The sequence below is a fragment of the Prionailurus viverrinus genome, chromosome B4, assembly GCF_022837055.1.
Source record: "Prionailurus viverrinus isolate Anna chromosome B4, UM_Priviv_1.0, whole genome shotgun sequence".
Taxonomy (NCBI): domain Eukaryota; kingdom Metazoa; phylum Chordata; class Mammalia; order Carnivora; family Felidae; genus Prionailurus; species Prionailurus viverrinus.
The window spans coordinates 136,233,935-136,259,746 of NC_062567.1; the positions used below are offsets into that span (position 1 = coordinate 136,233,935).

The window sequence follows — 25,812 nt, forward strand, 5'->3', positions numbered from 1 at the left end:
CTGTCCCTCCGAGTCCGGGTGGCCGTGGGCTGGCAGTGGAGGAGGTGCCCGGAGTCCCCGGTCAGCTTGCCGACCCTGCCCGCCTCTCAGGCTCGGGGTGGGGGGTGGGGGGGCGCCTGCTGGACTCTGTGCGCGAGCCCTGCACGGAGTGCCTTGCCACACCCTGCTGTTTTCGGGGCTTCACGTCTGTGGCTCATTTTGCCTTGTCCCTTGGCAAGCAGCGGTCAGCAGTCTCTGTAAGGGGCCCCGAACGCCCCCACTAGAGCAGGGCCTGGCTTGTGTGGACCCTGCCGCTGCAAGAAGGGGGCATTTGGGACGAGGGAGCCAGGGCTTAGAAAGTCCGAGCGTCCCTCAGGGCTCACCGCACCCCCGGGCCTCCCCCTGCCCTGAGTCTGCCGCCCAACGGCTGTCACGGGAGTGGGTGGCATCATGCCATGTGCCCGCCGCTCTCATGGGGGCCCCATTGGACAGCCATGCAGGGAGGGAATTCACGAATTCTGGGGCAGACTCCTGTCTTCCAGGTGCACCCCCGGGTCCTAGAAGGTCTGGGGATTCAGACTCCCTCCTCAGGTAGGCATTTGGGCTCCCACAGCCTCCCCCAGGCTTCCGGCTGCCCCCAGCATTCTGCTGCAGCACCCCCGTGGCCACACCAGTCCTTGGAAGGGAGCGAATCACTGTGCTGGGGACCTCACTGTGTGACCCTGGCGGGCCCGGTGGTCTCTAACGAGGCCGCCTTTCCTGCCCTGCAGGGCCCTGACTTGGTGGTCTGATGTGCCAGGGTGTGGCTCCCGCTCCTGGGGACCCCGCCTGTAACTTAGCCGCTGGTGCCTGTGGACTGATGGGCATCTGGTCCCCTGCAAGGGTGGCTCCCACGGCCCGTGAGGCAGGCCGGGTGCGGCCTGCCCCCCCACGAAGAGGCAGAGAGGGGCTCCAAACAGCCTGAGAGCATGCTTCACCAAAATGGCGTGTGTAGGGCATGGGCTTGTGGAAGTGTGGGCGACTGGATGCCCTCTGTGCTGGTACTTCTCACAACGGGACTTCAGAGAGAGCTCTCGTGGTCAGGGCTGGTGGGGCACGTTTCCAATCCTGCTTCAGGTGGGGCCCAGAGAGAGGTGGGGAGGAGATGGGTGGGAGGAGGGGGCTGCTGGGGCCCCTGCATCTCCTGAGGGCCATTTGACCCAGGAAAGGGGTCCGTTCTGTGTTTTGTGACCTGTGGATTCCCGTGGGGCAGGTGGAAGGAGGGACCCGTCCCTCCCTCCCGGGGCCCAGTAGGGCCTCCTTGGACACAGTCTTGTCTCAGGAAGGAATGCGGGGCGGAATCCTGGCCCCCAAAAGTGTCTGTGCCCTCATCACCAGAACCTGCCACCGTGTCACCTTCGTAGCCCAAGGGACTTGTAACTGAGTTAAGGATCCGAGAGGGGGGGCCATCCTGGTTACCCGGTGTGCCCAGTCTGATTAATTACAGCAACTCATGCGAGAGGGAGACAGAGGGTCAGGGGAGATGGGACGATGGAGTCAACGTGAGGTGGTCCCGTGCTGAGACCCGGGAGCCTCGCGCTCTGGCAGCCGAGTGTCCAGGCCTGGGGCCCGGGCTCTGCAGAAGGAAGGCTGGTCGCTGCTGGAAAGACTGTGGTCTGGGCTCTGAGGTCAGAGGGCGTTGGGGTCAGAGGCGGCCCCGAGGGGAGGCTGGGTGGAGTGAGACCGGCTCAGCAGTTGCCACTCAGCGGGAAGGGAGGAGGGAGAAATCGATGGCCGTGGGCGGGTGGCGGGGGGCGGGTAGGGTTGTGCTGCTCTGTCCTGTGCCCCGTGCACTGTGATTGACCTAAATATGTCACCAGCTGGGGGGACAGGCCGGAACACCCACCCTCCCTGGGTCTGGTCGGTATTTCAGGCTCGGGGAGAGAGCCGCGTGGCCTTGCAGGGAGCTGTTCTCTCAGAGAACGGGAGGGAGGCGGCCCCAAATGCCAGTTGGGTTTATTTATCCAGACATCTCTGTGCCGCCAGGAGAGGAGGCGCTGGAAGAGGTGGATGTCTCTTTTCCGGGAAGGGGGACGGGCAGATTTGCCTGGCTGCGTCCTAGGGTGTGAATCTGTGAGCCGCTGCCCCGCACTGGCTGGGGGGGGGGGGGGGGAGGGGAGGGGCTTTGTGGCGCGGTGGTGAGGGCTGGGGGTATGTTCGTCTCTGTTCCGCAGGGGGCCCACCTGACCCGGGGAGGCCAGGAGACCGAGGGGCAGTCCGGGGCTGAGGTCCCAGGCCTCCATCCTGGGCAGGGCAGGGCAGGGCAGGGCCGAGCCGAGGGGGCTTAACCCCCAAGGGTGTTAAGAGAACCTGGCTCTTGGCTGCCCCTCGTCTCTGAAACCACCTGCGATGGTGAGTGTGTCTTTTTTTGCTCAGCGCACCAGCGGCTCGTGGGGTGGAATCTGGGTGTCCACACGTGTCCACGTAGGCTTGGCCCACAGTTGCCACGTGTTGAGCTTCCGCAGGTTGGCCTCCTGGGGAAGGGAGCTCGGGGGTGGCCACGTTAAGTAAAGTGTGGTTTCCTGCCAATGATGCAGGAGGGGCTGACTGCCTGTGGATGGGGGAGGCGTCCGCAGCTGCCTTGACCTTCAGACGGAGCTGAGATACACAGAGGTATTTGGGGTGCGTGTGGGTGTTGGGATGGGAAAGCTCGAGAACACCCCAATCTGGGCACTTGTGAGGTGGCCCCCGGGGTACCTGACTTGGCCCATGGCCGCTCCCCCTGGGGGAGAGGTGCCCTCACCCCTGTCCAGGGCTGTCTGCCCATAAGCACATGGTGGACAGGACCCCGTGGAGGCTCACCCTGAGGTTCATCCACTGGCCGGGCACCTGCTTAGACCAGGCCCGCCGCAGGAGGACCACACTGCTCTGAAGCGAGTGCCGTGGGAGGAGGCTGGGCAGTGCTGTGTAGGCACATGGGAGGGCAGGGCTCTCCCACTGCCGGTGTGCAGGCGCCCTCTTGGAAGAGGGTCCCCGGGCCCTACCTGTGTCGGGACCCACCTCCCTAGGGGCCCAAGGGCCAGTGGGGAGCTGTGTCCAGGCCAGCCCCCTGGGGCCAGCATACACAGAAGATGTGCTCACAGGGGCCACCTGATGCCTGCTCTGCCCGGGGTGCGGTTGCTTCATCACGGCAGTGTTCCCTCTGACGAAGCCTGGTGCATAATACGCGCACAGCGGGCGTTTGCTGAGGAAGTTGTGTGCGAGCAGGTGGTCTCTCTGGGCAGCTGGGCTTAGTGTGGGGCTGAGTGGAAGTCTCTGTGGAGGCCGGAGCTCCCGGGCCGATAACGTGCTAAGCTGTGGGTCCCTGGTCGCCCGAGTACCTCCCAGCCGGTGCCGTGTGTGCCCAGAAACCACAGGTGGGGACTCCCAGTCCTCCTGAGCCCTCAGGGTGGGTCCCCGGGAGCCCCGGTGCAGGGCTGGGGAAGGCTGAGGCCTGACGCGTGGGGGCTGGTGGGTCCGCTGCGCAGGGTGAGGATGTCCCTCGGGTGCCGGAGGCCTCGTGCCAGGGCAGCGGCCCCTCCCCCACCACTGGTGTCCTCGCCGTCGGGCTCCCGGCCAGTCCCGGTGTGTGTGTCCTACAGCTGACACGTCTGCTCCCGCCGCTGGGTGTGCTGCCTGAGAGCTCGCTGGGCTGTCCTTGCTCGCCTGCTGTCCGTTCACCGTGCCTTTTCTGGCTTCTCCTTGGGCCAGGCTGGGCCCTGGGCCTTCACAGACAGTAGACAGACGGGGACTGTGGGCTCGAGCCAGGGGATCCTGCGCGTGAGTGTAGACTTAGAAACGTGGTGTGTTTCTAGCGGTCACGTTTGCTGAGCCTTTATCTGTGGACCTGCATCCCCTCTAGGAATCCCCTCCCGGCACCCTGAGGAGAATCCATGTTGCCCACGTTCCGGTTAGAGTAAACCCATGAGGGAAGTGACAAAATGCCACGTTGAATGTGTGGGGAGCGGTCAGGGAGGTTGCTCTGGGAGGGGAAATGGTGCCTTGAGACTGAGTGGCAGGGAGGGGGCCCCAGCATGTGCAAAGGTCCTGGGGCAGGGTCAGACCGTGGGCCGATCTCTGAAAGGAGATCCCTGTGGCTTGGACCCAAAGAGCAAAGCCGAGGGAAGAGCAGTGAGACACAGCAGGTGAGGCGGAGTGGGGGGCATCGCTTTGGAGGGATTTGCTGAGTGGTTGGATTTTATCGCAAGCCCCTGCCGACTGTTAGGCAGGACGGCGGCAGGAGTGCTGTTTAGAGGTGGATCGGAGGGTGTAAGGGGGCCAGTTAGGAACCATAAACCTGGCTGGCTACCGTGAGCGGGGACACATGGCTGCCTCGGCAGGGCCGGGGCGGGGGGGGGGGGGGGCGGGGCTCAGCTGGGCTTCCCGCAACCCTGGAACTGGGGCTCTGTGCTCCTGTCACCTGCCTCCCTGGCCCCCTTCCCTTGCTGCCTGGCCCCCGTTGCTGGCTCTGACTCAGAAGTGGCTCTCTGGACCTGGGCAGGGACCACCCTCTCCCCTCCCCTCTGCACGGCCCCCCTTATGGGGCCTGTTCTGTGTCCAGATTCAGCGGGTCCAGAGGCCTCAGTCTTTGGGGAGACTTAGCTGTGTGGGGGCCACCCTGCTTCACCCCGGGACTGAGGGGGTCTGCGTGGGAGCTGGGAGGGACCGCTCCCTGTAGTGTTGGCGTGTCCTCTTTCTGTGCGGGATCTTCTCCCAACAGGCCTCAGTAGTAGGAGGGGCCCGGAGGGGCCGGCGGGGGGCTGGAGGGTGCTGGGCGCGGTTGCCCGGAGCCGGGCGGATCCCAGCGGGGTTAGATGCACGGGAGGGCCTGGCGCACTGCAAACGCTCACCGAGCAGGTGGACCCCGGCCCTCGCAAACCCGTGTTCTTCGTGAAATCCGGCGAGCCGCGAACAACCCAGGCAGGAGGTGTGGCCAGGCACCCTCGAGGCGGGAGGGTCTTCTGACCTTGGGCCTCTCGGCCTGCCCGTGTGCCGTCTGGACACAGAGCCCTGCCGTCACGCACTGTCCTGCTGCAAGCCAGTCTGTGCTTGGGGCCTCAGGCTGCCGTGCTGACCTTGGCCTGAATTTCGGGGGCTCGGGCTCAGCCCTGTGTCCCCAGGTCTGGGGAGGCAGCCAGGACAGGAAAGGAAGCCTCTGGGTCTCCCCCGGTCCCTCCCTGGCCCCCCCTCCCCCCAGGCCGGCGAGGGTCTCACCATGACTGGCAGCGAGGGGCGGCAGCGGAGGCCTGCACTCCCGCCACTGGTCAGACTCGGGGGGGGTCCTGGCTCTTTCCCGGCTCCAGGCCGCACCTCCGAGTTTGGTGAACTAGTCGGTCGCGTTCCTGCATCTCAGGAAGACCTTTCCAGGACTCGAGCCAAGTGGGGCTTTTCCTGAGTCCACAGGGCTCAGTTCTCCTCGGCGCCAACCCCCCCCACCCACTCACACGTGCCCCACGACGCCCGCCCACCCCTCGGACTCACTCCCTGAACGGGGCTGTTCTCACTGTCCGGGTCCCCAGAGGGCCGGCCTTTGTGTGGCTCACTTCTCTGTCACCAGTGTCCTGGTGCGCGAGGCCACGCGCTGGTCCCGTGAAGAGCGGCGAGATACCCGTCCGTCAGGGTGACCGCCAGCGCGGGCCTCCCCACCACTCTGTTCCGTGTTGCTCGGGCCCCAGCTCAGCAGACTTGTTTTGTGACTTTAACTGTTGACTAAAAGGGGGAAGTGGGATCATCGGCCCCCAGCAGATGCCTGTGGAGGAGGCTCTTCCCGGGTCTCGGCCTCGGCAGCACCGTCGGCGTGGGGAGCCGTCTCTCTTCGGGACGTGTTCTCTGGGGGGGGCTCGTGGCCGGGCCACGGCACGTGTCGGGGGCTGCCGTGGCCGCGTCCCCTTTGCACCTGCCTCTCCCTGCAGGGCCGTCGGGGTGTCTCATCAGGTGGCTGTGACCTATTTGGATGCGGGGAGCCCAACCCAGCCCCGCGAGGAGGCAGGTCTTCTGTCCCTCACACCTGTGTGGTCCGTCTGTCTCCGGCGGGTGGCGACCCCTCTAGGAGACGATGCAGAGCCTTGAGAAGCGAGGGCTGGTGTCCGGGGGCAGAGTGGAGACGGCCGAGCTCCGTGCCATCGTGGGGCTGTGACGAGAGCAGGTCCACCGCGTGTCCAGCTCAGAAACGAGAGAGCCGTCTCCACCGTGACTGGGAAATGCAGGAGCCGAGGATTCTCAGGGGGACTCTTGCATTTTGCTGTGATACGAGACTCGGCACAGCCCTCCCTCGAGAGTTGAACCAGTTGCCCGCGGCCAGCTGTCGCTCCCCAGGTGTTTGTGGGGGACCCGGTGGGGGAGGCGCTCTGAGGGGGGCAGAGACAGCCGGGGCCCGTGAGCCGCTGTGGACCAAATGTCTACATCCCCCCAGATTCGTGTGTTGAAGGCCTCGCCCTCAGGGTGGGCGGGGTGGGGGGGGGTTAGAGGTGGGGCCCCCGGGAGGTGGTCAGGGTTAGACAAGGTCACCCGGGTGGGGCCCCCAGCCCCCAGCCCCCAGCGTGGGTTGGCGCCCTTTCTCTGCGTGCCGTGAAGACGTGGTGAGAAGGTGGCTCCCCCAGGCTGGCCTCGGCCTGCCGGCCTCCGAGCCCTGAGGAATCCGTGTGTTGTCCAGGCCCCACAGCCTGTGCTGTTTCGTCCTGACTGCCCGAGCCGAGACCTCGTCCTTGTCCTCGTCACACACAGTCTCAGAAGGGGGAGGCCTCACCTGTGCCTGGAAGCTAGCTGGCGGTCACCCCTGGGCACTGGGGGCGGGGCGGAGGCAGATGGCAGGTGCGGGGGCCTCTGTGGCCCGAAGCGTGTCGTGTCTGGATCTGGGTGTCTGCCGTGTGCTCGCGCAGCGAGGCGTGCGTGCGCTTAGGGTCTGTGCACACGTGCGTGCCCCACTCCGTGGGAGTTTCCTCTCGCTGCCGCACCAGATTTCCACACACCGAGAGGCTTAAAATAGCGTATTTTTCCTCTTACAATTCTGGCGGCCAGAAGTCCGAACCGAGGGTCCCACGTTGGCAGGGCCGCGCTCCCCTGGAGGCCCTAGGGGAGAATCTGTTTCCTCGACTTCGCTGGCTTCGAGAAACCGGCGGTCCTTGGCTGCTGGCCCCTTCCGCTACCCTCAAGGCCAGCGGCCCGGCACCTGCCTCTCCTCTCTCTAACCTCTGACTCTCCTGCTGCCTCTTGGGAGTTTACATGATGGCAGTTTGGGTCTGCGGGGATAACCGGGATACTTCCCATCTCAAGGTCCGCACGTGTATCGCGTCTGCAGGGCTGCTTTGTCCACGAAGGGACATAGTCCCGGGTGCCAGGAATCAGGTTGGGACATCTTTGTGGACCGTCACCCAGCTTACCACATACTCTAGTTAAAACCACACGTACATGGTTTCGGCTTCCACCCCTTGCCAGGAGACATTAGGTCCTCATTCTGGCTCCCAGGGCTCTGCGCGCCCGCCCCCCCATCTCATCTGTGACTCCTCCCCTTGGCCCGTGGGCCGCTTCTGCCTCAGGGCCTTTGCAAGGCTGTTCCCGAGCCAAGGGACCTGCGGCCCTGATGTCCATCCCCTCCGGGTCCTGGCTGATGGCAGGAGCTCCCCGCCGGCCCGGCACCCCGGGGGGCGGGAGCCACCCGTCTGCCCATCGTAGGGGCTCCGCGCTGTGGCTGCGGCCTCCCGACCACACCTAGCGCACGTGTGTGTCCAGGCGACGTCGGTGAGGTGGCCAGGTGTCCCCAGGATCCCTTCCGCTGGGGCATCCTGTGGGTGCAGTGATTTGGCGAGCTGCCTTTCCCGCGTCCGGTCCGCACCGGACTCCTCGCCGTTGCTTTGTGCCAGCTCCTGCCCCCACCGCGTGAGAGGAGCCCCGGTTAATAGTCCCGCCTGCGGCGTCCCCCGCCCCCTGGCGGAGCAGGAGAGCCGCCGTGGCCCGGCAGCCGCGGGCCGAGCCCTGTGTCCGAGCCCTCCCGTGGTGCCCGCGCCGTCGAGGGCCAGGGTGGACCCGGGCGATGGTCACCTGGCGGCTGTCTCCCTGCAGAGGAGGAGCTCCGCAAGCTGAGGGAAGAAACCAACTCGGAGATGCTTCGGCAGGAGCTGGACCGGGAGCGGCAGCGGCGGATGGAGCTGGAACAGAAGGTCCAGGAGGTGCTGAAGGCCAGGTGAGGAGGGGGCCGAGGCCCCCCGCTGCCCCCGCGGGCGCCTCCTTGCCCCTGAGCCGCCACGGGGGTCGGGACCCCTTCCTGAGCCACCTGCCGCACGCAGCGACCTCGGGGTTCGCCCGCCGTGGAGGGTCACCCTCATCCCGGCAGCGCCCCTCCGTTCTGGAGGTGACGCCCCGGCTTCTGGGGGGGATGGTGTGGGCCCTGCTGTGGGTGGAGCTGTGCCCGGCACGTGGCCCCCTCGGCACCCCCCACCTCTGCCCGCGAGAGCTGGGCCCCTGCCTCACGGTGCTGCCAGCGAGAAGCGGGTCATTCCGGGGGGTGTTTGCACGTTCGGAGATCCGTGCTCTCCCTGTCCCTGCAGGCTGGTGGCCTGGCGGACGAGGCCGCTGCTGGGACATCCCCGCCAAGAGCTGGTTCCTCCGTGGGGTGTGCGAGTGCATTGTTGTTACCGAGTGTCGTCACCAGCTCTGGTTCCGAGGATCCCCCCCAGGCTCCAGGTGCCCCATGCACGGGGTTTAATCGGTGGGAAGGCGATGGCCGGACGCTGGCTTCCTGTCAGGTCTTACCCGTTGGTGGTCAGCTCCTGGGAGCTGGGGGCACCTGGCTGTCTTTGGAGGAAGGGTCTTTACCCTGCTCTGCAGGCGTTTAGGACAACTCATGTGTGCTTTGGGGCAGCGTTGAAATCGGGCTGTGTTGCCTGTCCCCGCAGGTCAGTGTGGCTGTTCCGGGGTTCTTCGGGACTCCCTGGGGGGGGGGGCCTTGAGCTTGTCAGGGGAGGGACTCACCCTACTTTGCATTCTGCCCCGGCTGCAAGGCCGGGGCCCCGTCCCAGACATCGGCACACGGGCCTCAGCCAGGACTTTACCTGATGCTGAACTTTCTTACGTGGAAATCTGTAGACATGCAAAGATTCAATTATGTTTTAATTATGCAAAGAAGTGCAGCCAGTCACCTGACCTGGACGGATGCTGGGAGATCCAGGGACTGGCCCTGTCCCCGGGTGCCTTCTCGGCCTGCCGGCCACGGCCAGCCCTCTGTGGCGCGTCACAGCGCCGTCTCCCGGACAGAACGCACTTCTGTCTGGGGCAGATGCGTGTTTGGGTCCAGCCTCGCCCGGAGCCCTTGGCTGGAGGCTGCAGTCCCCCCAGTGGCCTTGAGTGGTGTTAGCCCATGTGTCTGCTCTGTCCGTTTCCCAGCCCCCGCCCAGCCTCACTCCCCAGTCCTTCTCCAAAGTCCCCTCCCAGTTCTGAGGACGCAGAGGGACCAGTCTCCCACAGGTCTGCTTGGGGGCCAGCTGGGTGATTATAGTTAAGGAACATCCAGGCCAGGACTCAGGAAGCTAAGGGTCCTGGGGTGCCTCGTGGGGCTGCTCCCCTGCTTTATGTGGGGGTGGGGTTTAGGAACCTTCTGGAAACTGAGGCCTGAAGGGGGAGGTACAGGGAGAAGCAGGTTTCATGCAAGAGATGACTTCTTTCTCTCTCTTTTTTTAAAATATTTGTTTATGTCGAGAGAGAGAAAGCATGAGCTAGGGAGGGTCAGAGAGAGGGAGGGAGAGAGAGAACCCCAAGCAGGCTTTGTGCTGTCAGCGCAGAGCCCAGCATGGGGCTTGATCTCACGAACCTTGAGATCATGACCTGAGCTGAAATCAAAGAGTCGGACGCTTAACTAGCTGCGTGTCCCACAAGTGATGACCTTTTGCACCGTCATCTTGATGTCTATGTGGGGGTGGCCGTGGGCCGTCCCTGGTGGGTGAGCATGTGGAGGGGCCCCTGCACGCACCCGCGCTCACACACACACACACACACACACACACACACACACACACCCCCAAGCTGCAGATGAGCTGTAGGATTGAAAGCTGGGGATTATGTTTATGTAAACCTCTGTTTTGGTTTTAAAGAGAATTTCTGAAAAACCGTCTTGGTTAAAGCTTATTTATCAGTAGGCAAAGGCCTTTTCCAGTTCGGGGTCCAAAAGCCACGTAGAAACACTGCCCTCCCGCCTTGTGCCCGTCTGTGGCCAGGCCTTGCCTGGGACCCTGGCCTTGGGCTCTCCTCTCGGGCCGCTCCTGTGCTGGGCCCCAGGCCATACTGAGCCTTGGTGGGGGCTGCTCTGTGTGTGGGGTGAGATGGACCCCCCAGCCCAGGGAGGGTCGGGGGCAGAGTGAGCCTGGCGCCCAGCCCTGGCATCACACTTGGAACCTCCCGGGCCTCAGTGCCCTCTGGCCTCGGATGGGTTGCGGATCAGAAAATTGGATTTTCAAAAAGCAATTCAGGCACATTCCACTCCAGATCCACTAATGCCGATCATCGAGCATTAGCATAGGTTGTTCCGGAATGTTTGAGTGAGTCCACGGGTGTTAGAAATCCAAGGCCCCTTTTTTCCGATTGAGGTCACACGGCTCTTGTTTCCCTGAGGTCACCCCGTTGGTGTCCCCCTGGACCGGGAGGTGCGGGTGGGACCGGGCTCCCCAACGTCTTAGGCTGCGATGTCCTGATGCCCATCTCCCCGCTGCCCGCTGTCTCCTGTGTCCCGTGCACGTAACAGGCACCGACAGCAGTCCAGGTCTGGTGGGACGAGTCGCCCGGAGTACCCACACCCGTGTCCTCCGGCCTCTCCCAGGGGGCGGCACGCAGCCCGTTACTGTTGAAATGGCTGTTTGTTTCTAGCAGGTAATCGTGTTAGAAAAATCAGTTAGTGGGGCGCCTGGGTGGCGCAGTCGGTTAAGCGTCCGACTTCAGCCAGGTCACGATCTCGCGGTCCGTGAGTTCGAGCCCCGCGTCGGGCTCTGGGCTGATGGCTCAGAGCCTGGAGCCTGTTTCCGATTCTGTGTCTCCCTCTCTCTCTGCCCCTCCCCTGTTCATGCTCTGTCTCTCTCTGTCCCAAAAATAAACGTTGAAAAAAAAAAAATTAAAAAAAAAAAAAAAAAAAAAAGAAAAGTCAGTTAGTGCCTGTGTAAACCGAGCCCAGGACCCCAGAAAGCGGCCACTGGCCACCCGGACCCCGGGCCCACCTGTGGCTCAGGCAGGGCCGTGTCATTCGCAGTGCATGCCTGGGCCCGGGCTCGGCAGGAGCACATTTGTTAGCGCTTCTCAGGTGGGCTGCGGCTTCCGGAACCTCCAGGCTCACCAGAGACATCCTGGTGTTGAGGCCGTCACCCGTGCCTGGGAATGGAAGGCACTCCGTCAGGTCCTGGGCGCCTCTCCTGTTCCCAGTAAACCCCTGCCGGTGGGAGCTCTGGGCGTGGACGGCTGTTTGGGCCGCCCGGCCCCCTCCTCCCTGACCGTGGCTCCCTTCTCTGGGACTCCACCTCTGTCTCGTGTGTTCCTCACCCACTGCCTAGCGAGGCTGCAGGCCTCACCCACCCTGCTTGTCTCCCGTCCAGCTCGTCCCCTGCGCCTCCTGCTCCAGATTCCAGTCGCGGCTTTCAAGCCCGCAAACCAGGTCGGTTCACGGAAGTGTGGCGTGAAATCCCGTTATGTGAACAGAGCAGAAACCGCCCCCCATCCTTCCCCGAAGCTGAGGGTCTCCAGGCCTGGCATCTCTATCTTGAAAGAGTCCTCTGTGTTCCACCCCGCCCCCCAAGCCCCTGCTGAGTTCTGCCTGGGGCTCCACCCTCCCCACATCCTGGGGTCCCTGCTGGCCTGAGAGCCACAGGAACAGTGCGTTGAGGCCCGGCCAAAGCACCACCCGGGGGCTGGGGGCTGGGCCAGCTCCATCAGGCCCTTTGGCTGAAAGGTCAGTGGTCAGGGTCTGGCAGGTGGACAGAACTCCAGGCGAGGGCTCTGAGGCCGGGGGACTGCCGTGATCCGTTGTGGCTGGGCCGCAGGGGCAGGAAGCCAGGCAGGTGGCTGGCACGGGCATCACCCAGCCTGTGGCCTTGCACGGGGCTTGCTGAGTGCGTGCATTGATAAGTGTCTTTTCATTAGCGTGCTAGTTAATTAGCGTAAGGGGTATTTATTCGGAACTTAATAAAGAAACAGATGTGTTAGGAGCGCCTGGGTGGCTCAGTCGGTTGAGTGACCCTTCGGCTCAGCTCAGGATCTCATGGTCCAAGCCCCACATGGGGCTGTGCCGAGGGTGGAGCCTGCTTGGGATTCTGTCTCTCCCCCTCTCTGCCCCTCCCCCCACGCACTTGCTCTCTCTCAAAATAGACAAATGAACTTAAAAAAAAGCAGATGTGTTAATAGGAGAGGAAAGGGTTGCATGTTTATTAGCGATTACTCGGTTATTAAAAAAACAGCAAAAAAAGCGTGTCTGTCATGAATGCGACTCTGTGAGGCCCGGACGCCGTCACAACGTCTGAGCCGTCAGGTCCCAGTGGAGCCCAGCTGCTTGGAAGGAACACTTGAGTGCGGTGGGCTCCCTGAGTGCCAGGACTTTGCAGAGCCCGGACTCGCTTGGAACTAACAGGACTCTCCCCTCCCTTCTCCCCTCCCTTTAAGAACCGAGGAGCAGACGGCTCAGCAGCCTCCGAAGGGGCAGGCCCAGGTCAATAATGGAGCAGGTAGGGCCCCCGTGGGCGGCCGGGCCGGGGTGGGGTGGAGGTTGGGCCTGTTCCTGGGCACACCTGCCCACGCGGGGTCTCCTTGCGTCGGGCCCCCGTGGCAGCTCCGGTTGTGAGCTGGCGAGCGGTCACAGCAAATGAGATGTGATTTCATTTTTCTGTAAAGATGCCACACGGCACCCGCTCCAGCCCTTCCTGACTGCGAAGTAGTGTCGTCCTCACACTGGCCTCTCAGCCACTGACCTGGGGGCCCCTCTGGGTCAGGACACACCAGCCTCTTCTCTGCACCTCCCCCCCCACCCCCGCCGAGCCCTGTTCTTTATCTCGCTCTACCCTTTGTCCTTCCTAACGATGTCCTGGGAGGAAACAGGATTTTCTGTCCAGCTGTCTAGGGATCTGACCCGGGGCGGGCCTGGCCCTCCCATCTCCTGACGTAGGACCCGTTCCCACAGGCTGACCACTCGTGAGCACCCCCTCTGTGCTGGGAGCTCAGAGTCACGCTGGCAGGGCCTCGGGGTCAGGCCTGTCTCACATACAGCTCAGGAAACCGAGACCTGGGAGGGAAAGCCTCTTCAAGGGGCACCCGCCACGTGGAGGCCCAGACAGGTCCTGTCTTCCAGCGGGGACGTGCAGGTAGGCCGGTCCAGGTACAGGGCCGGCTGCTGTGCCCCTTGGGTCACCGTCTCCCCGGGCCCCTCCACGCTCAAGACCCGGGTTCCAAGCCAGGAGCGGCAGGAGAGACCCCGAGGTCCCGGCTGTGCACCGTGATTGATGAGTCCCCTGCACGCATGGGGAGTGTCAGAGAAGTGAAGGGCGGAAAGACCCCAACGCTCTGGGTCCCCAGCCGAGGTCCACTCGGTAGCCCTCGTCACCGGTGCGGTGTGTGGGCAGAGGGAGGGACAGTGGGAGGAGGGGACAGGTGCTCTGCGTGGTGCCCCCCGCCCCGCAGCCAGCACGGAGGGGTGAGCAGCGCCCGAAGCCTGTCCAGGCCACAGGCCCGACGTAGACCTGGGGGTTGGCATACCGGAGCCCCCTGTCTGACTTCACAGTTTAAAAAAAAGGTTTCTGCATTTTTAAACGGCTGGAAAAAAATGAAAGGAGTGTGGATTTCACAATTGAGCATCCATAGTGTGGTTTCATGGGGACGCAGGCGGTCACATCGGGTCACGTACTGTCCGTGGCTGCTGTCCAGCCATCCAGGTGGCTGTAGCATTCACTGCTTTGCCCACCTCTGCGTGTGCTGAGCACAGTCCCGCTCCAGGGAGGGGTGAGAGGCCCCCAGACGCTCCCCGTTCCTTTCCTCTCCGAGACCTCTGTTCCCTGTGCCTGGGCGGCCTCTGTGTGCAGACCTGGCCCGGTAGAGTGTCACATGGGACCACGTCCCTGCCCTCCCTCTCCTTAATTGTGGCGGGACAGCGCCCCCTGCGGGTGACTCTGTGCGGAGCACTCAGGGTGCGTGGTTTCCTCCTGGTTTTCTGAATCTGTGAGGTGGGTCCCCTTCTGAAGGTCTTGGTCATGGGGGGCAAAGGCCACGCCCTTCACTGGGGCCCCCACCAGGACACAACCCCTGGGTGCACACGTTCCCTGGCCGTCCCTCAGGTCCATGGGGTCCCAGGGGGTGAGCCCCCAGCCAGAGAGAGAAAGGGAGGGCGACCCCGTCCCCGGGGGCGGGCCGTCTGCTGGGGCTGCAGCTGCTCCCCGGGAGGGGGGGTGTGACAACAGAGACGCCATGGGGTCCACGGTGGCCGTGTCGGGCCTCGTGGCGGGAGCGGGTCAGGCTCGGCGTCAGGGTGTCCACACCCCACTGTGTCCGTGTTCCTCACCGGGAGCCCCTCCCCGCAGACCGGCGGAGCCAGGGGCTGTGCCCCCGTGTCCAGAAGTGGTTCTACGAGAAGTTTGGGGAGTACGTGGAGGACTTCCGGTTCCAGCCTGAGGAGAGCACGGTGGAGACGGAGGAGCCCCTCAGCGCCCGGAGGTGGGGGCCCTCGGGGGGGAGGGGCCTGGGGGGAGGGGCCCTTGGGGGGGGAGGGGCCCTCGGGGGAGCCAGGCCAGCGCCTCAGGCAAAGTGACAAAGTGGCTGACGCCAGGGCTGGTCCCAGGGCACGGCCACACGCCCTTCCCCAGGGAGCAGGGGCGGGAGCAGGGTCACGTGACAGGCAGTCCCCCCTCCCCCCCCCCCAGCTCAACACTCTGGGCTTCGTGACAATGGGCGTGGGGACCATCGTCTCGGGGACTCAGGTTCTGGGACGCGGGCAGGAGACGAGGGGCAGCACCATAGGTGAGACCCCCCCCAAGTTAGTGATCAGCAGTGAGCTGCACCTGGTGTGGGCCCCGCGTCCCAGGTCATGCTGTGCTCCCCGCGTGGCAGTGGAACATGGCGGTGGGGACGCGGCTGTGCAGGTGCTGGCGCTCACCTCTCTCTCCCTCCCTCGTAGGTTGACGGAAAACATGAGGCGACTAAGTGAGTACCTAGCATGGCCGTGTGGGGCCGGGGGAGCGGGGCCTCGGGGCTGAACTGGACGTCTTTCCAGAAAGATGTTCCTGGAGGTTCCTTAGGAACAAGGCTCCCGTCAGCAGCATCTCCAGCACCCCCCCGGCACGCCCCCCCCCCCCGCCCCCCCCCCCCCGCCATCCATCTGGAGCAGGACAGGATGAGGCCAGCTCTGCCCGTCCCCAAGCTGGGCCTGGACGTGTCCCTCTAGGCCTGGAAGCCCCAGTGGAAAGCGGTGTTTCTCCAAGTATTGGCCAGGCCCCGGGCGATGACAGGCCCCCCCCCCCCCCGCCCCGGCTCCCCCTTTCTCCCATGTGTGGCACAGGCGTGGGGGGGGAGTGGCCAGCTGGCGGCTCACGCAGGGATGGTGCGCGGTGGGTGGCACCGGGGTGGCTGGGAGAGGCCAGCTGGCGGTCAGGCGCCCCAGGAACCCAGGTTGTTCGGGGCCCCCTGCACTCATGCCCCTTGCGCTGCTCGCTGCCCCCCGGGGTGTGCCTGAGTGCCGGCCTCACCGCGGTCGTTCTGTCCCCAGAGCGTGGTGCCAAACCCGTCACCAGCTTCGTGAAGAACCTCTCTGCCTTATCGGACTGGTACTCCGTCTACACGTCCGCCATCGCCTTCACCGTGAGTCCCCCGGGGTCAGAGACGGTCTGCCAGCCCCCCGGGCGGCCAGCGCGGTCTCCCAGCTGGCCCCAGGGACGCACTGCCCCTTAGCCGCTCTGGCTGTGCAGTGGGGACTGTGCTGCTACCCGGCCCTGGGTTGTCTTGAGGGCGTTGCGGGGGAGGGGGAGCCCCAGACAACCCCCCGGGGCAGCGCCTCAGGAACAGGCCTCTGTCCACACCTCCGTCTGCTCTCCTGGGCGAGTCGGGGAGAGGCTGGTGAGGAGGCTTGTCTGCCCAGGGGCGACCGAGCTCCCTCCCACTGGGCACCTGGGGCTGGGGGAGGCTCCTGGCCTGGGGGCCCAGCTGGGCCTCTGCGAGCCCAGTCCTGGGGAAGGGGTGGGAGAGCAGCAGGCCGGCATCGCGGCCTGCTCTGGGCAAAGGGGACTCGGCCCCCCGGCCCGAATCGTCCTGCCGTAGCTGGCCCCAGCCCCGTGCAAGGAGACCCTCCCATCACTGGCAGGGGGACACAGGCCACCCATCTGCCTGCCAGGCACCGTGGCCAGAGAGGGGCAGCCCCATCTCTGCATTTTGGAAGGTTCTGAGGCTGCCCTAAAGCCCACAGCCCGGTGCCAGCCCCGGGGGGAGAAGGGCGTTTTGCTCCTTTACAGAGAATAGGACTCGGACGCGGGGCCCCGGCCCCGCCTTCATCCCGGAGGCTCCCCCTTCACAGGCCCTTTGCCCCACGAGGCCTTTGATAGTGGTCCTGCCTGTGTGTTATCACCAAGAGACGTGCCCGCCATTCAGGCCCTCCTTCCTGGCCTCCTGGGCCTGAAACCCCCCGCGCTCCACTCTCTGTCCTGTCTGAACGTCTGTTGTGTGCCAGGCACATGGCACGTCGTGGGCTCTCAGCCAGCGGTCGGCCACCTCGCCTGGCCGTGCTGAGTCCTGGCGGGGCTTCGAGCTCTTCCCGGGGGAGCCGCGCCTGGGGCCGGCAGGGGCCCGTGCCCATCCCGGGCCACGTCCGGTAGCTGCCTCCCCGGGGCGCCCCCTCCCTGCACACCCAGAGCGGCCCTTGGTGCCACCCCTGGGAACCCCTGCTGAGAAAGCAGCTCTTCCCGGGGCCTCCCCGTCACGCACTCCCTCCTTTGGAGAGCCGCTGGGGGCCTGGGCGCCCACCTCCCATCGTGGCCTGGCGGGGCGGGGGGTCGGGGGGAAGGAGGAGGGGGTGGCCTGTCCGGGTGCCTGACCGTCTCCCTCCTACCCGCAGGTGTACATGAATGCCGTGTGGCATGGCTGGGCCATCCCCATGTTCTTATTTCTAGCAATTCTGAGGTTGTCCCTCAATTACCTCATAGCCAGGTGAGCGTGCTGGTTTGCCCGTGCCCGTGGAGGTGCCGTCTCCCTGAGCCGGGGCCGCCTCGCACACAGGTGTCGGGGGTCGTCCTGCGATGGGCGGGGCTCCCGAGCCCCCAGGAGGGTGCCCGCCCCCACCCGGCTCGCTGGAGCCAGCGGCGGGTGATCTTCGAGCTCCCCGGCGGCTCTTCCGGGAGGCCGGCGGGTGCCCGCGGGGTCCCTGCAGCTGCCCCCGCTCAGTGATGGTAGCCCAGGGGCCTTGACGGGGCTGCAGGGTCTTTGTGCCCTGGGGGAGGGGGGGGTCCTGGCATTCAGAGTGAGGGTCCTTGCAATCGCCAGCCCCAAGCAACATGCCCCGTCTTTCCTTCGCGCCCTTGTGAGCACCTTCTGGGGGCTCGGTCGGGATGCCCCCCGTCCCCAGGCTGCCTGGCGTGTCTGAACATGCGGTTGCCCCAGCAGTGAACGTCCCTCCAGAGGAGAGCCCCCGTGTTCCAGATTTGGACGCAGCCGTTCAAAAGTTCACACTTCCGCATACGAGTGTTCCTAGCTGCATCTCGGTGCCTGCTTGAGTTGGTTCATTTGAAAATGTTTTTTGTAGGGAGGCAAATCTTTACGTACTCGTGAGGGCGTCCTCTGTGCCCAGGCGAGGCATGGGCAACTAAAGTACTTGCTGTCACTGCTGCGGTGACTTACTTTGAAAGACCGGTCGCTTCTGGGCCCCCGGGGGAGGGGCCGGTGAGGGCGACCTCGAATTGTCCATTCTCAAGAGCCAGGGGGCAGCCCTGGTGGGCACGGCAGCAGACGGCAGAGGGTCTCCGCAGCCCCTCCTGTCCCGCACCCCTTCCCGGTCGGGAGCACGGGGCTGGGGATCTGAGGTCCTCCCTCTAACGCACCAGCTGTTAAAGGCCCGTGATTGTCTCCTCTTGACCAGGGGCTGGAGGATACAGTGGAGCATCGTGCCTGAAGTGTCTGAGCCCGTGGTAAGTCTTGGGAGGGCAAAGGTCTCGGTCTCCGCCCGGTCAGGCCTCGACCCGCTGGCAGCGTGGGTTCCCTGAGGCCTCCAGCAGCAGCTGTGCGGATGCCCTGGGGAGCCCTGCCTGGCAAGTCAAGGTCAGGGAGCGGAAAGCCAGCATCCCCCGGGCACAGAGCGCTGGACGGCCACACTATGACCCCTTGCCGGCCGACACCCCAGGTGCCCCTTGCTGGCCCAGGCTTGGCGGCAGGGGAACCAGGCCTGTCCTGACCCTTCCCAGCTGGGATGTGATCCGCTAGAGGGAGGTACGAAGGGGGCTGTCACGGTGTCTCCCTGGACCAGTGGACGTGTAGAGCAGGGATCAGCAAGCTCGCGGCCCTCCATCTGATTTTATAAATAAAGTTTTATTGGCATGTAGCCATCCCCTTTCATGTACACACTGCTGCGGATGCTTTGGGGCAGCAACGGCTGGGTTTAGTAGCTGTGGCAGGGACCGCATGGCCCACGGAGCTACAGGTGTTTATTCTCTGGCCCGTTACAGAAAGTTCGCTGACCTGCTCCAGAGGGAGACTCTGGCCGTGGGGTGGAGCTGCAGGCATGGGCGGGAGCTGGCAGTAGGGGTGCTGGGTGCAGTGGTGCCACAGGGGTCAGGGCTTGGGGAGGGAGTCTCGGGGGCGGCAGGCCTGTGCCTGCTGGGCCCCGGTGCCCAGGACGCCCTTGGGAGGCTCTGGTTGAATGAGCTCAGATGAACAGGATGAGGTCAGCCCGCCCCCGCCTCAGTTTCCCTTACTGCAAAGTGAGGGGCGGAGGGCTCTGTGCACGTTTGAAGACGACCCGTCAAGGTGCGATCCCTGCCGCTGCCCACCGTCCTCCCGGGCACCAGAGTGGTGTCTGCCAGGCCAGCCAGCCCATGCCGTGCGGGGGCAGCAGAGCGACCCTGTTCCCGGGGCTGGGAGGCCCCTGTGCTGTTCTTGTGACTCATTCCTCTGAGCTGCTCAGTTTCGGAGGAAATTCTCTCCCGTCTGGCTGCAGGAGCCTCCAAAGGAGGACCTGACTGTGTCTGAGAAGTTCCAGCTCGTCCTGGATGTCGCCCAGAAAGCCCAGGTACTTCCCCCTCTCGGGGTCTGGTCTGGGGGCGCCTCTGTGCCAGCGTCGCCCAGCGGGGGCCCCCAACGCCGCAGGCCTGGCTTGTCTGTTGTCAGCGGACCTGCTGTCAGCCTGCCCTTTGGCCGCGAGGCAGCACCCGAGACAACCCTGGTTGGAGGGAGGGCCCTCCCGGTTGAGGCTGTCGGCTGGCACCCCCTGGAGGGTGGAGCCCCTACCCGCCGGGCCGAGCTGTCTCCAGGAGGGGCGTGGCCCGGGACATCCGTGTCAGTGCGTCAGCCTGGGCTTTGCACCGGACCCGCCCCCCGTCTTCGGCCCGCGAGTGGCTGTGTCACCCGGCCATGGCCACACGGGGGCTGGACCTCTCTGGCCGGCCCGTGAACCCGGCCCCCCTGACGTGGCCGTGTGGACGGGGACCTGTTGTGATTGTGGCTTCTCCGCACAGAACCTCTTTGGCAAGATGGCCGACATCCTGGAAAAGATCAAGAAGTGAGTGATGGGCCCCCAGCCCGCGGCCTCGGGGGTGTGGCCCGCCCCCCGGCTGAGCCCCGCTCTCCCTTCCAGCCTGTTCATGTGGGTCCAGCCTGAGATCACGCAGAAGCTGTACGTCGCTCTGTGGGCCGCCTTCCTCGCCTCCTGCTTCTTCCCCCACCGCCTGGTGGGACTGGCCCTGGGTAAGGAGGCGCCTCGTCCCGGGTCGGGGGTGAGTGTGGCACAGGGTGCCCGGGCTGCTTCCCACCAGAGCGCGTGCCACGTGCCTCCCGGAGGCCAGCTGCTCGCGCTCACTGCCTCTCCTCCCTCTGGGCCTCATCCGATGGCTTCTCATGAGGTGTTTACACTCGGGAGACATGAGGCCCATCGCACCCTAGACACGTGGCGGTTGTTTCTTAAATCAGGCTCACGCTCTACTCCCGAGGAGCTGGTAGACCCAAAGGCCCACAGGGGCCGCACGGGGTCAGGCCGAGGGAAGAGAGACATAGGGCTGGGGGGGGGGGGGGTGTCGTGGGGAGCGCTGGCCTCCGTCCTGTGCGGGGCGGAGGCTCGGGCAGAGGGTGAGGTTTCGGAGGTTTGTTTTGTGCGGGTCCAGAACAGCCCTTGGCCGGGGTGGAGTGGGGAGAGCACTGAGGGGCATGGGGCAGGCGGGAGGGCTGGGCCTGTGGGGCCTTGGGCTGTGGTGGGATCTGTGGATGGACGGGATGGTCAGGGCGGGGTCGGGGTTTGTGCCAAACTGCTGGGCAGGTGATATTGCTGTAGTGAGGCACGAGGGATGGGGGGGGATGGAGGGGGGGAGGCAGCTGGAGGTGGGGCGTTGAGGGTTTTAATTCCAGGGTGGGGCATGTGCAGAATCCAGGCCACAGATCTGGATGTGCAGGACATGGCCTTTGTCCGTATTTCAAACCGTGGGGTGGCAGGAGGACTTGAACCCCTCATGGGTTCACTGGGACCCCTGCCCCCGGCCTCTGCAGGGCAGGGAGGAAGGTGTGGGTGGGTGTGGAGGCTGAGGCCGAGGCCATGGTCCTGAGGCTGCCCCTGGCCAGACCCTGACTCCTGACCTGTCTCGGGCCTTAGGGTCCCCGGCCCGGCTGCAGTGCACGGGTGGGGCTGGGTCCGAGCGGGGGCGTCGAGCGCAGCGGCCACGTAGTTCGGGGGGGGGGGGGTCTCACGGAATGGGGGCCGTCCCCACCTGCCCGCGGCCCCCAGCATGCGCCGCAGCCCTGCTCTTTGGTTGGCGCTCTCCCTGCAGGCCTTGCCAGGAAAGCCAGGGCTGGCAGACGGCGTGGCCTTGGGGGAAGTGACTGGCACCAGCAAAAGTAAAATGCCCTCGGTGCCGTCTCTCAGGGGCCTGGGCCGGGGTGCGAACCCTCTGACCCCGAGTGGGAGCGGGCCCGCCGGGTCAGAGGGCGGCAGGCCGGAGTGGGTCCCTTCATGTCATTCTCGGGGCTCGTAACTTGCTTGGGAGCTGGGTTGATTGGCGGCAGGCCCGAGTGGACCCCCCTTGGGCTGGGGTCTCCTGGCCCTCTTGCTTCTCCTGCCCTGCACCAGCACCCCCCCCCCCCCCCGGGTTCTGCGAGGCCCTCCGTGTGCCCTGGCGCTCTGTCCTCCGCGGGCCGGGCCGGGGCGCGGGGCCGCCGTGCCGAGGGGACGGACGTGGCCACGGTCCTGGTCCCGGGTGGGATGGGACTGTGTCTTCCCGTCCCCAGGACTCTACGCCGGGATCAAGTTTTTCCTCATCGATTTTATCTTCAAACGCTGCCCGAGACTGCGAGCCAAATACGACACCCCCTACATCATCTGGAGGAGCCTGCCCACCGACCCGCAGCTCAAGGAGCGTTCCAACGCCGCCGTGTCTCGCCGGGTAGGCCGGGCTCGGGCCGCGGCTCCCAGGCCCCCCCCCCCACTTGCCGCTCTCCGTGCACGGGGAGGCCAGCGTCTGTCCCGTGGGGACAGTGGGGGCTGTGGGGATTTCCCTGCCACCCGGCACTGCCCTTTCGGACGGCCCACGAGCCCCGGGGTTGGAGGCCCCCACCCGCCGCAGGGCCCCTCAGGGCCCCTCCCACAGACTTGAGCCAGGCGGGCCCCCGGGCCAAGGGCAGGCGCAGTACAGGGTGTTGGTCGCGGCTACCCAGAGCCTGGGGGCCTTGGGAGGAGGGACCCCCTGGGGGCTGCTGTCCAGCCCTTCCGTTCCCTGGCTCTGAGGCTCAGGCCTACCTCGTGCCCATACGCCGGTACCGGGCCTGTTCTCGTCCACGGTGGAAGGCGTTTGTGGGTGTTGGGCCCTGCGTCCCAAGTCGGGGCACAGAGGACCAGCTGGCCTAGGTGTTCTCCTCCGTCTCGGATGAGCGGGGGACGTTCAGGGTCTCGGGAGGTCTAGGAAGCCTTCCTGAAGGAGGGGACTTGGATTTCTGAGTCTTGTGTGTAAGTGGTCCTCTGAGGACAAGGTGTCTGGTGACCCGCTGATGGGAGGGGAGCTCTGGGTCAGTGTGGGCCAGGCTCTAGGACAGCAACGCCTGTTGGGAGCCCGGGCTCCTTATTAGGGGTGAAGCTTGTGTGTGTACGAGCAGCTGAGCCAGCGGACGGGCCCCGGTTGTGCAGGTGGGGTGAGGCGGGCAGCCTGGCTCCCCGAGGGCATGGGAGGAGACGAGGGGTTCGTCCTAGCCCTGGGGTGGTTGGGGAGAAAAGGCCTTCATGGGGTCAAGACCACTTAGTGCTGGCCAGTGTCCGAGAGACGGAGGGGAGCCGGGGGGCGGGTTCCCTAGAGGAGGGGGGACCCCACCGGGGTGTCCGTGTGCGGCTGCTTGCGGCTCTGCTCACCCTCCGTGTTTGTGACCTCACGTCGCGGGGACCCCCTTTTTCTCTCGGTCCCACGTGTGTCTGTTGTCTCCTCTCTGGCCAGCCGCCAGGGCACGACTGGGTACGGTGTCCGTCTGGAAGCTGTGTCGTGACCATTTGACTTTAAAAAAAAATTTTTTTTTTAACGTTTATTTATTTTTGAGACAAAGAGAGAGCATGAACGGGGGAGGGTCAGAGAGAGAGGGAGACACAGAATCCGAAGCAGGCTCCAGGCTCCAGGCTCTGAGCCATCAGCCCAGAGCCCGACGCGGGGCTAGAACTCACGAGCCGTGACATCATGACCTGAGCCGAAGTCGCACGCTCAACCGACCGAGCCACCCAGGCGCCCCATCATTTGACTTTTTAATGTTGCTTTCAGTGGCCCCGTCCCTCGACCACATCCCATTTCTCAAACGTGGAGAATGGGCTGCGTGCGCCGGCGGCGGGCTCAGCTCGGCCTTCGGGAGTGGGGACCCTGCTGGGGAGACGGGGGGTCTCCCCGCTGTGGTGGGGCTGTTCTGCCCTCGCAGGGTGAGGGGCGGCCCCTGGAGGGGCTCTTAGGGGGACCGCGCTCCCCCATCTGGGCACACGTGGCTCTGCGCCTCCTGTACGATGACAGCCGGCAAGGGCGGGGGGCTGCGCGCGTCACAGTCCCTGCCGACCCGGCGTGGCTGATGGGCACGCGTGTGCTCTCGGCAGCTGCAGACGGCCTCCTCGCGGAGCTACGTGTCCAGCGCGCCCGCTGGCCTGAGCAAGGATGAGGACACCGGTCGCTTCCACGGTACCAAGAAAGGCAATTTCCACGAGATCTTTAACCTGACAGAGAACGAGCGGCCGCTGGCGGGTACGTGCACGGAGTCCGTGACCCGCCCTGGCCTGGGGGGGGGGGGGTGCGGCTGGCCCCTATGCTGGGGGCCCTCGGCAGGGACAGCCCCAGGGGCTCGGAGGGCTGCTCTGGGTGGGCAGGTGGGAGAGCCGGGTGTGCTCCTGGCCCACACAGGGTCCCCCCTTTCCCGCAGCAGATGGTTTAGCGGCAGAAATCCGGGGGTCCCCCAGAGCGCGGCTCAGAGCCGTCCCCAGTTTGAGCGTCACCTGCGCTGCCCCGGCTCGCCCTGGCCGTGACCTGTCTGGAGAGCCGTGTGGTGGGAGGCAGCCGGGGCACTGGTCCCTGGTCAGCCTCCCAGGAAGGCCCTGCCCTGAACTCTTGACCCGGTGGGCGCCCAGGGAGCTGGGTTTCTAGAACTGCCTGGCGGTCTGTAGCGTGTGGTGACCAGCTGCGGAAGAAAGCCCTGAGACCCGACCTTTGACCTCCTCCTGGCCCCTCGTCCTGCAGACCCAGGATGTGCAAATGTGCTTGCCAGGAAGGCGGCGGGGGGGGGGGCGCCCTGCCTTCCTCCCGGGGCGTCACCCGGTGGCGGGGAGCGTGTGTCGGTGCGTCTTCGGGAAGCCCGGGGTGACGGGCTCTCACGGTGAGTGGGAGGAAGCGCTCACGGTCACTTCCGTCCCCACTAGTGTGCGAGAACGGCTGGCGCTGCTGCTTGATTAACCGGGACCGGAGATGCCCACAGACTACATCCGCAACGGGGTCCTGTACGTGACGGAGAAGTGAGTGCCTCCGGGGACTGGCCTCGAGTGGCGGGCCCGCGGCTGCACTTGCTCCGCTTTCGGGGAAAGGCTTTGCTTCTCCCCGAGAACGAGACCGGACGGAGAGCTTACCCCTGGGGGTGGGGGGGGGGCCCTCCGCCAGGTGTAGGGGCGGGAAGAGGGGCTCCGGGGTGGGATCTGTTCTCAGCCCGCGGGCCCTCGGCGGCCACGGGCCACGCCTCCCTCTCTGCCCCTCGCTGAAGGAACGGGCCTCGGGGACAGTCTTGGTTCTGGTTGGACAGCGCGAGGGTGCCTGGCATCCTCCTAACGTCAGCCAGGTTCCGTGTAGGGCGGTGGATTCAGTCTGTAAAAACTGTGAAACTCTCTCTCTCAAAGTGATGTCTTCTGTAAAAGGCCGGTGCGTGGCGACAGGTGGGAGGGGCCCTCTGGGCATCGCCCTCGCCCCCTGGGGACCGTGGTGGCGGCGGCGGCCTGGACGGGGCATCCCGGTCAGTTGCTGGGTTACGCCCCTGTTGCTTTCTCCCCCGGTAGTTACCTGTGCTTCGAAAGCTCCAAGTCCGGTTCTTCCAAGAGGAACAAAGTCATCAAGCTGGTGGACATCACCGACATCCAGAAGGTCGGTTGGGCCCCCTCCTCCCTTCTCCTCGCCCCCTCCCGCGTCGGGAAGAGGAGGCCGTAGGGCCGTGAAGCGGCTGGGCTCCAGCCGCGTGAGTTCACAGCGCCAGGCTGGTGCCAGCAGGGAGCTTTGCTGGCCTCGTTCCTGGCCACGGCAGGGCTCCCCTTCTGGAAGGCCTCCACGCAGAGCCCCCTGGGCTCCCGTCAGCGTCCGTGTGCCACGACGGGCCTCTCCACCCCCTCACGGGTCTGCGCCGGGCGCTCTCCCCCCAGATGGGTCAGGCTTGCACGGCAGGGTGGGTCCCAGGTCAGGCCCCTGGGCCCCTGCAGCCACTGTGTATCTGCCCCGAGATGCTCCCCCTGCCTCGAGCATTTCCTCAGCCAGTTTCCCTCGGGTGTGGTCACGTGGCGTGGGCGGGGTCGGCGCACGCCCTTGGCGGGGCCCGCGGGCCCACCTGCTCCCCGTCTCCAGGGTCTCAGCGCGTAGGACGCGGGCCAGCCCCGGCTGTGGGGTGGACCCGGGCTCGTTGGTGTGTCAGGGGCACCCCGCTGGCTGTTGGGGCCCTGGGCCCTCCGCGCCTCCCCTCTGGGGCGTTCTGCTCATGCGGTGCCCCGTAGGGAGACCCTGTGTCGCTTGGGCCCTTCCGGGAGGGGGCGGGAGGGGGCGTTCGCAGGTCTGGGTTCTCAGTCACGAGGTCCGTCTGTCTTCTTGTGGCCAGGAGGGCCGGGGCTCCGTGGGGCTTGGTGTCCGTGGGCCCCGGGGCATGGGGACAGGCTTGGCCCTGGTCCTGGGAGGGGCCCGTGGTGACAGTGTGCTGTCGTCCCCTCAGTACAAGGTCCTCTCTGTCCTCCCGGGGTCAGGCATGGGGATTGCCGTGTCAACGCCATCAACCCAGAAAGTAAGTGCTGGGTGGGAAGCCGGGGAGCCTGGGGTGGGCCTGGGGCTGCGGCCGTAAGGGGCCTGAGGAGCGCCCCCCCTTCCCTCCCTCCCTCCCTCCCTCCCTCCTTCCCTCCTTCCTTCCCTCCCTCCCTCCTTCCCTCCCTCCCTCTTT

The 25,812-nt window shown here is 65.5% G+C and overlaps 1 protein-coding gene across 1 annotated transcript in view; it reads left to right on the plus strand.

The window, feature by feature from the left end:
- GRAMD4 (GRAM domain containing 4) overlaps positions 1 to 25,812 on the plus strand; it is a 59,312-nt gene that overhangs the window by 29,440 nt on the left and 4,060 nt on the right. Inside the window, 16 exon segments of the mRNA XM_047867173.1 lie at positions 8,056 to 8,176; positions 12,625 to 12,686; positions 14,529 to 14,661; positions 15,122 to 15,147; positions 15,710 to 15,801; positions 17,048 to 17,139; positions 18,065 to 18,113; positions 19,139 to 19,210; positions 19,656 to 19,699; positions 19,775 to 19,884; positions 21,412 to 21,566; positions 23,240 to 23,384; positions 24,053 to 24,094; positions 24,097 to 24,145; positions 24,677 to 24,761; positions 25,591 to 25,659. Of these exon segments, the coding sequence (XP_047723129.1) occupies positions 8,056 to 8,176; positions 12,625 to 12,686; positions 14,529 to 14,661; positions 15,122 to 15,147; positions 15,710 to 15,801; positions 17,048 to 17,139; positions 18,065 to 18,113; positions 19,139 to 19,210; positions 19,656 to 19,699; positions 19,775 to 19,884; positions 21,412 to 21,566; positions 23,240 to 23,384; positions 24,053 to 24,094; positions 24,097 to 24,145; positions 24,677 to 24,761; positions 25,591 to 25,659 (1,346 nt within the window).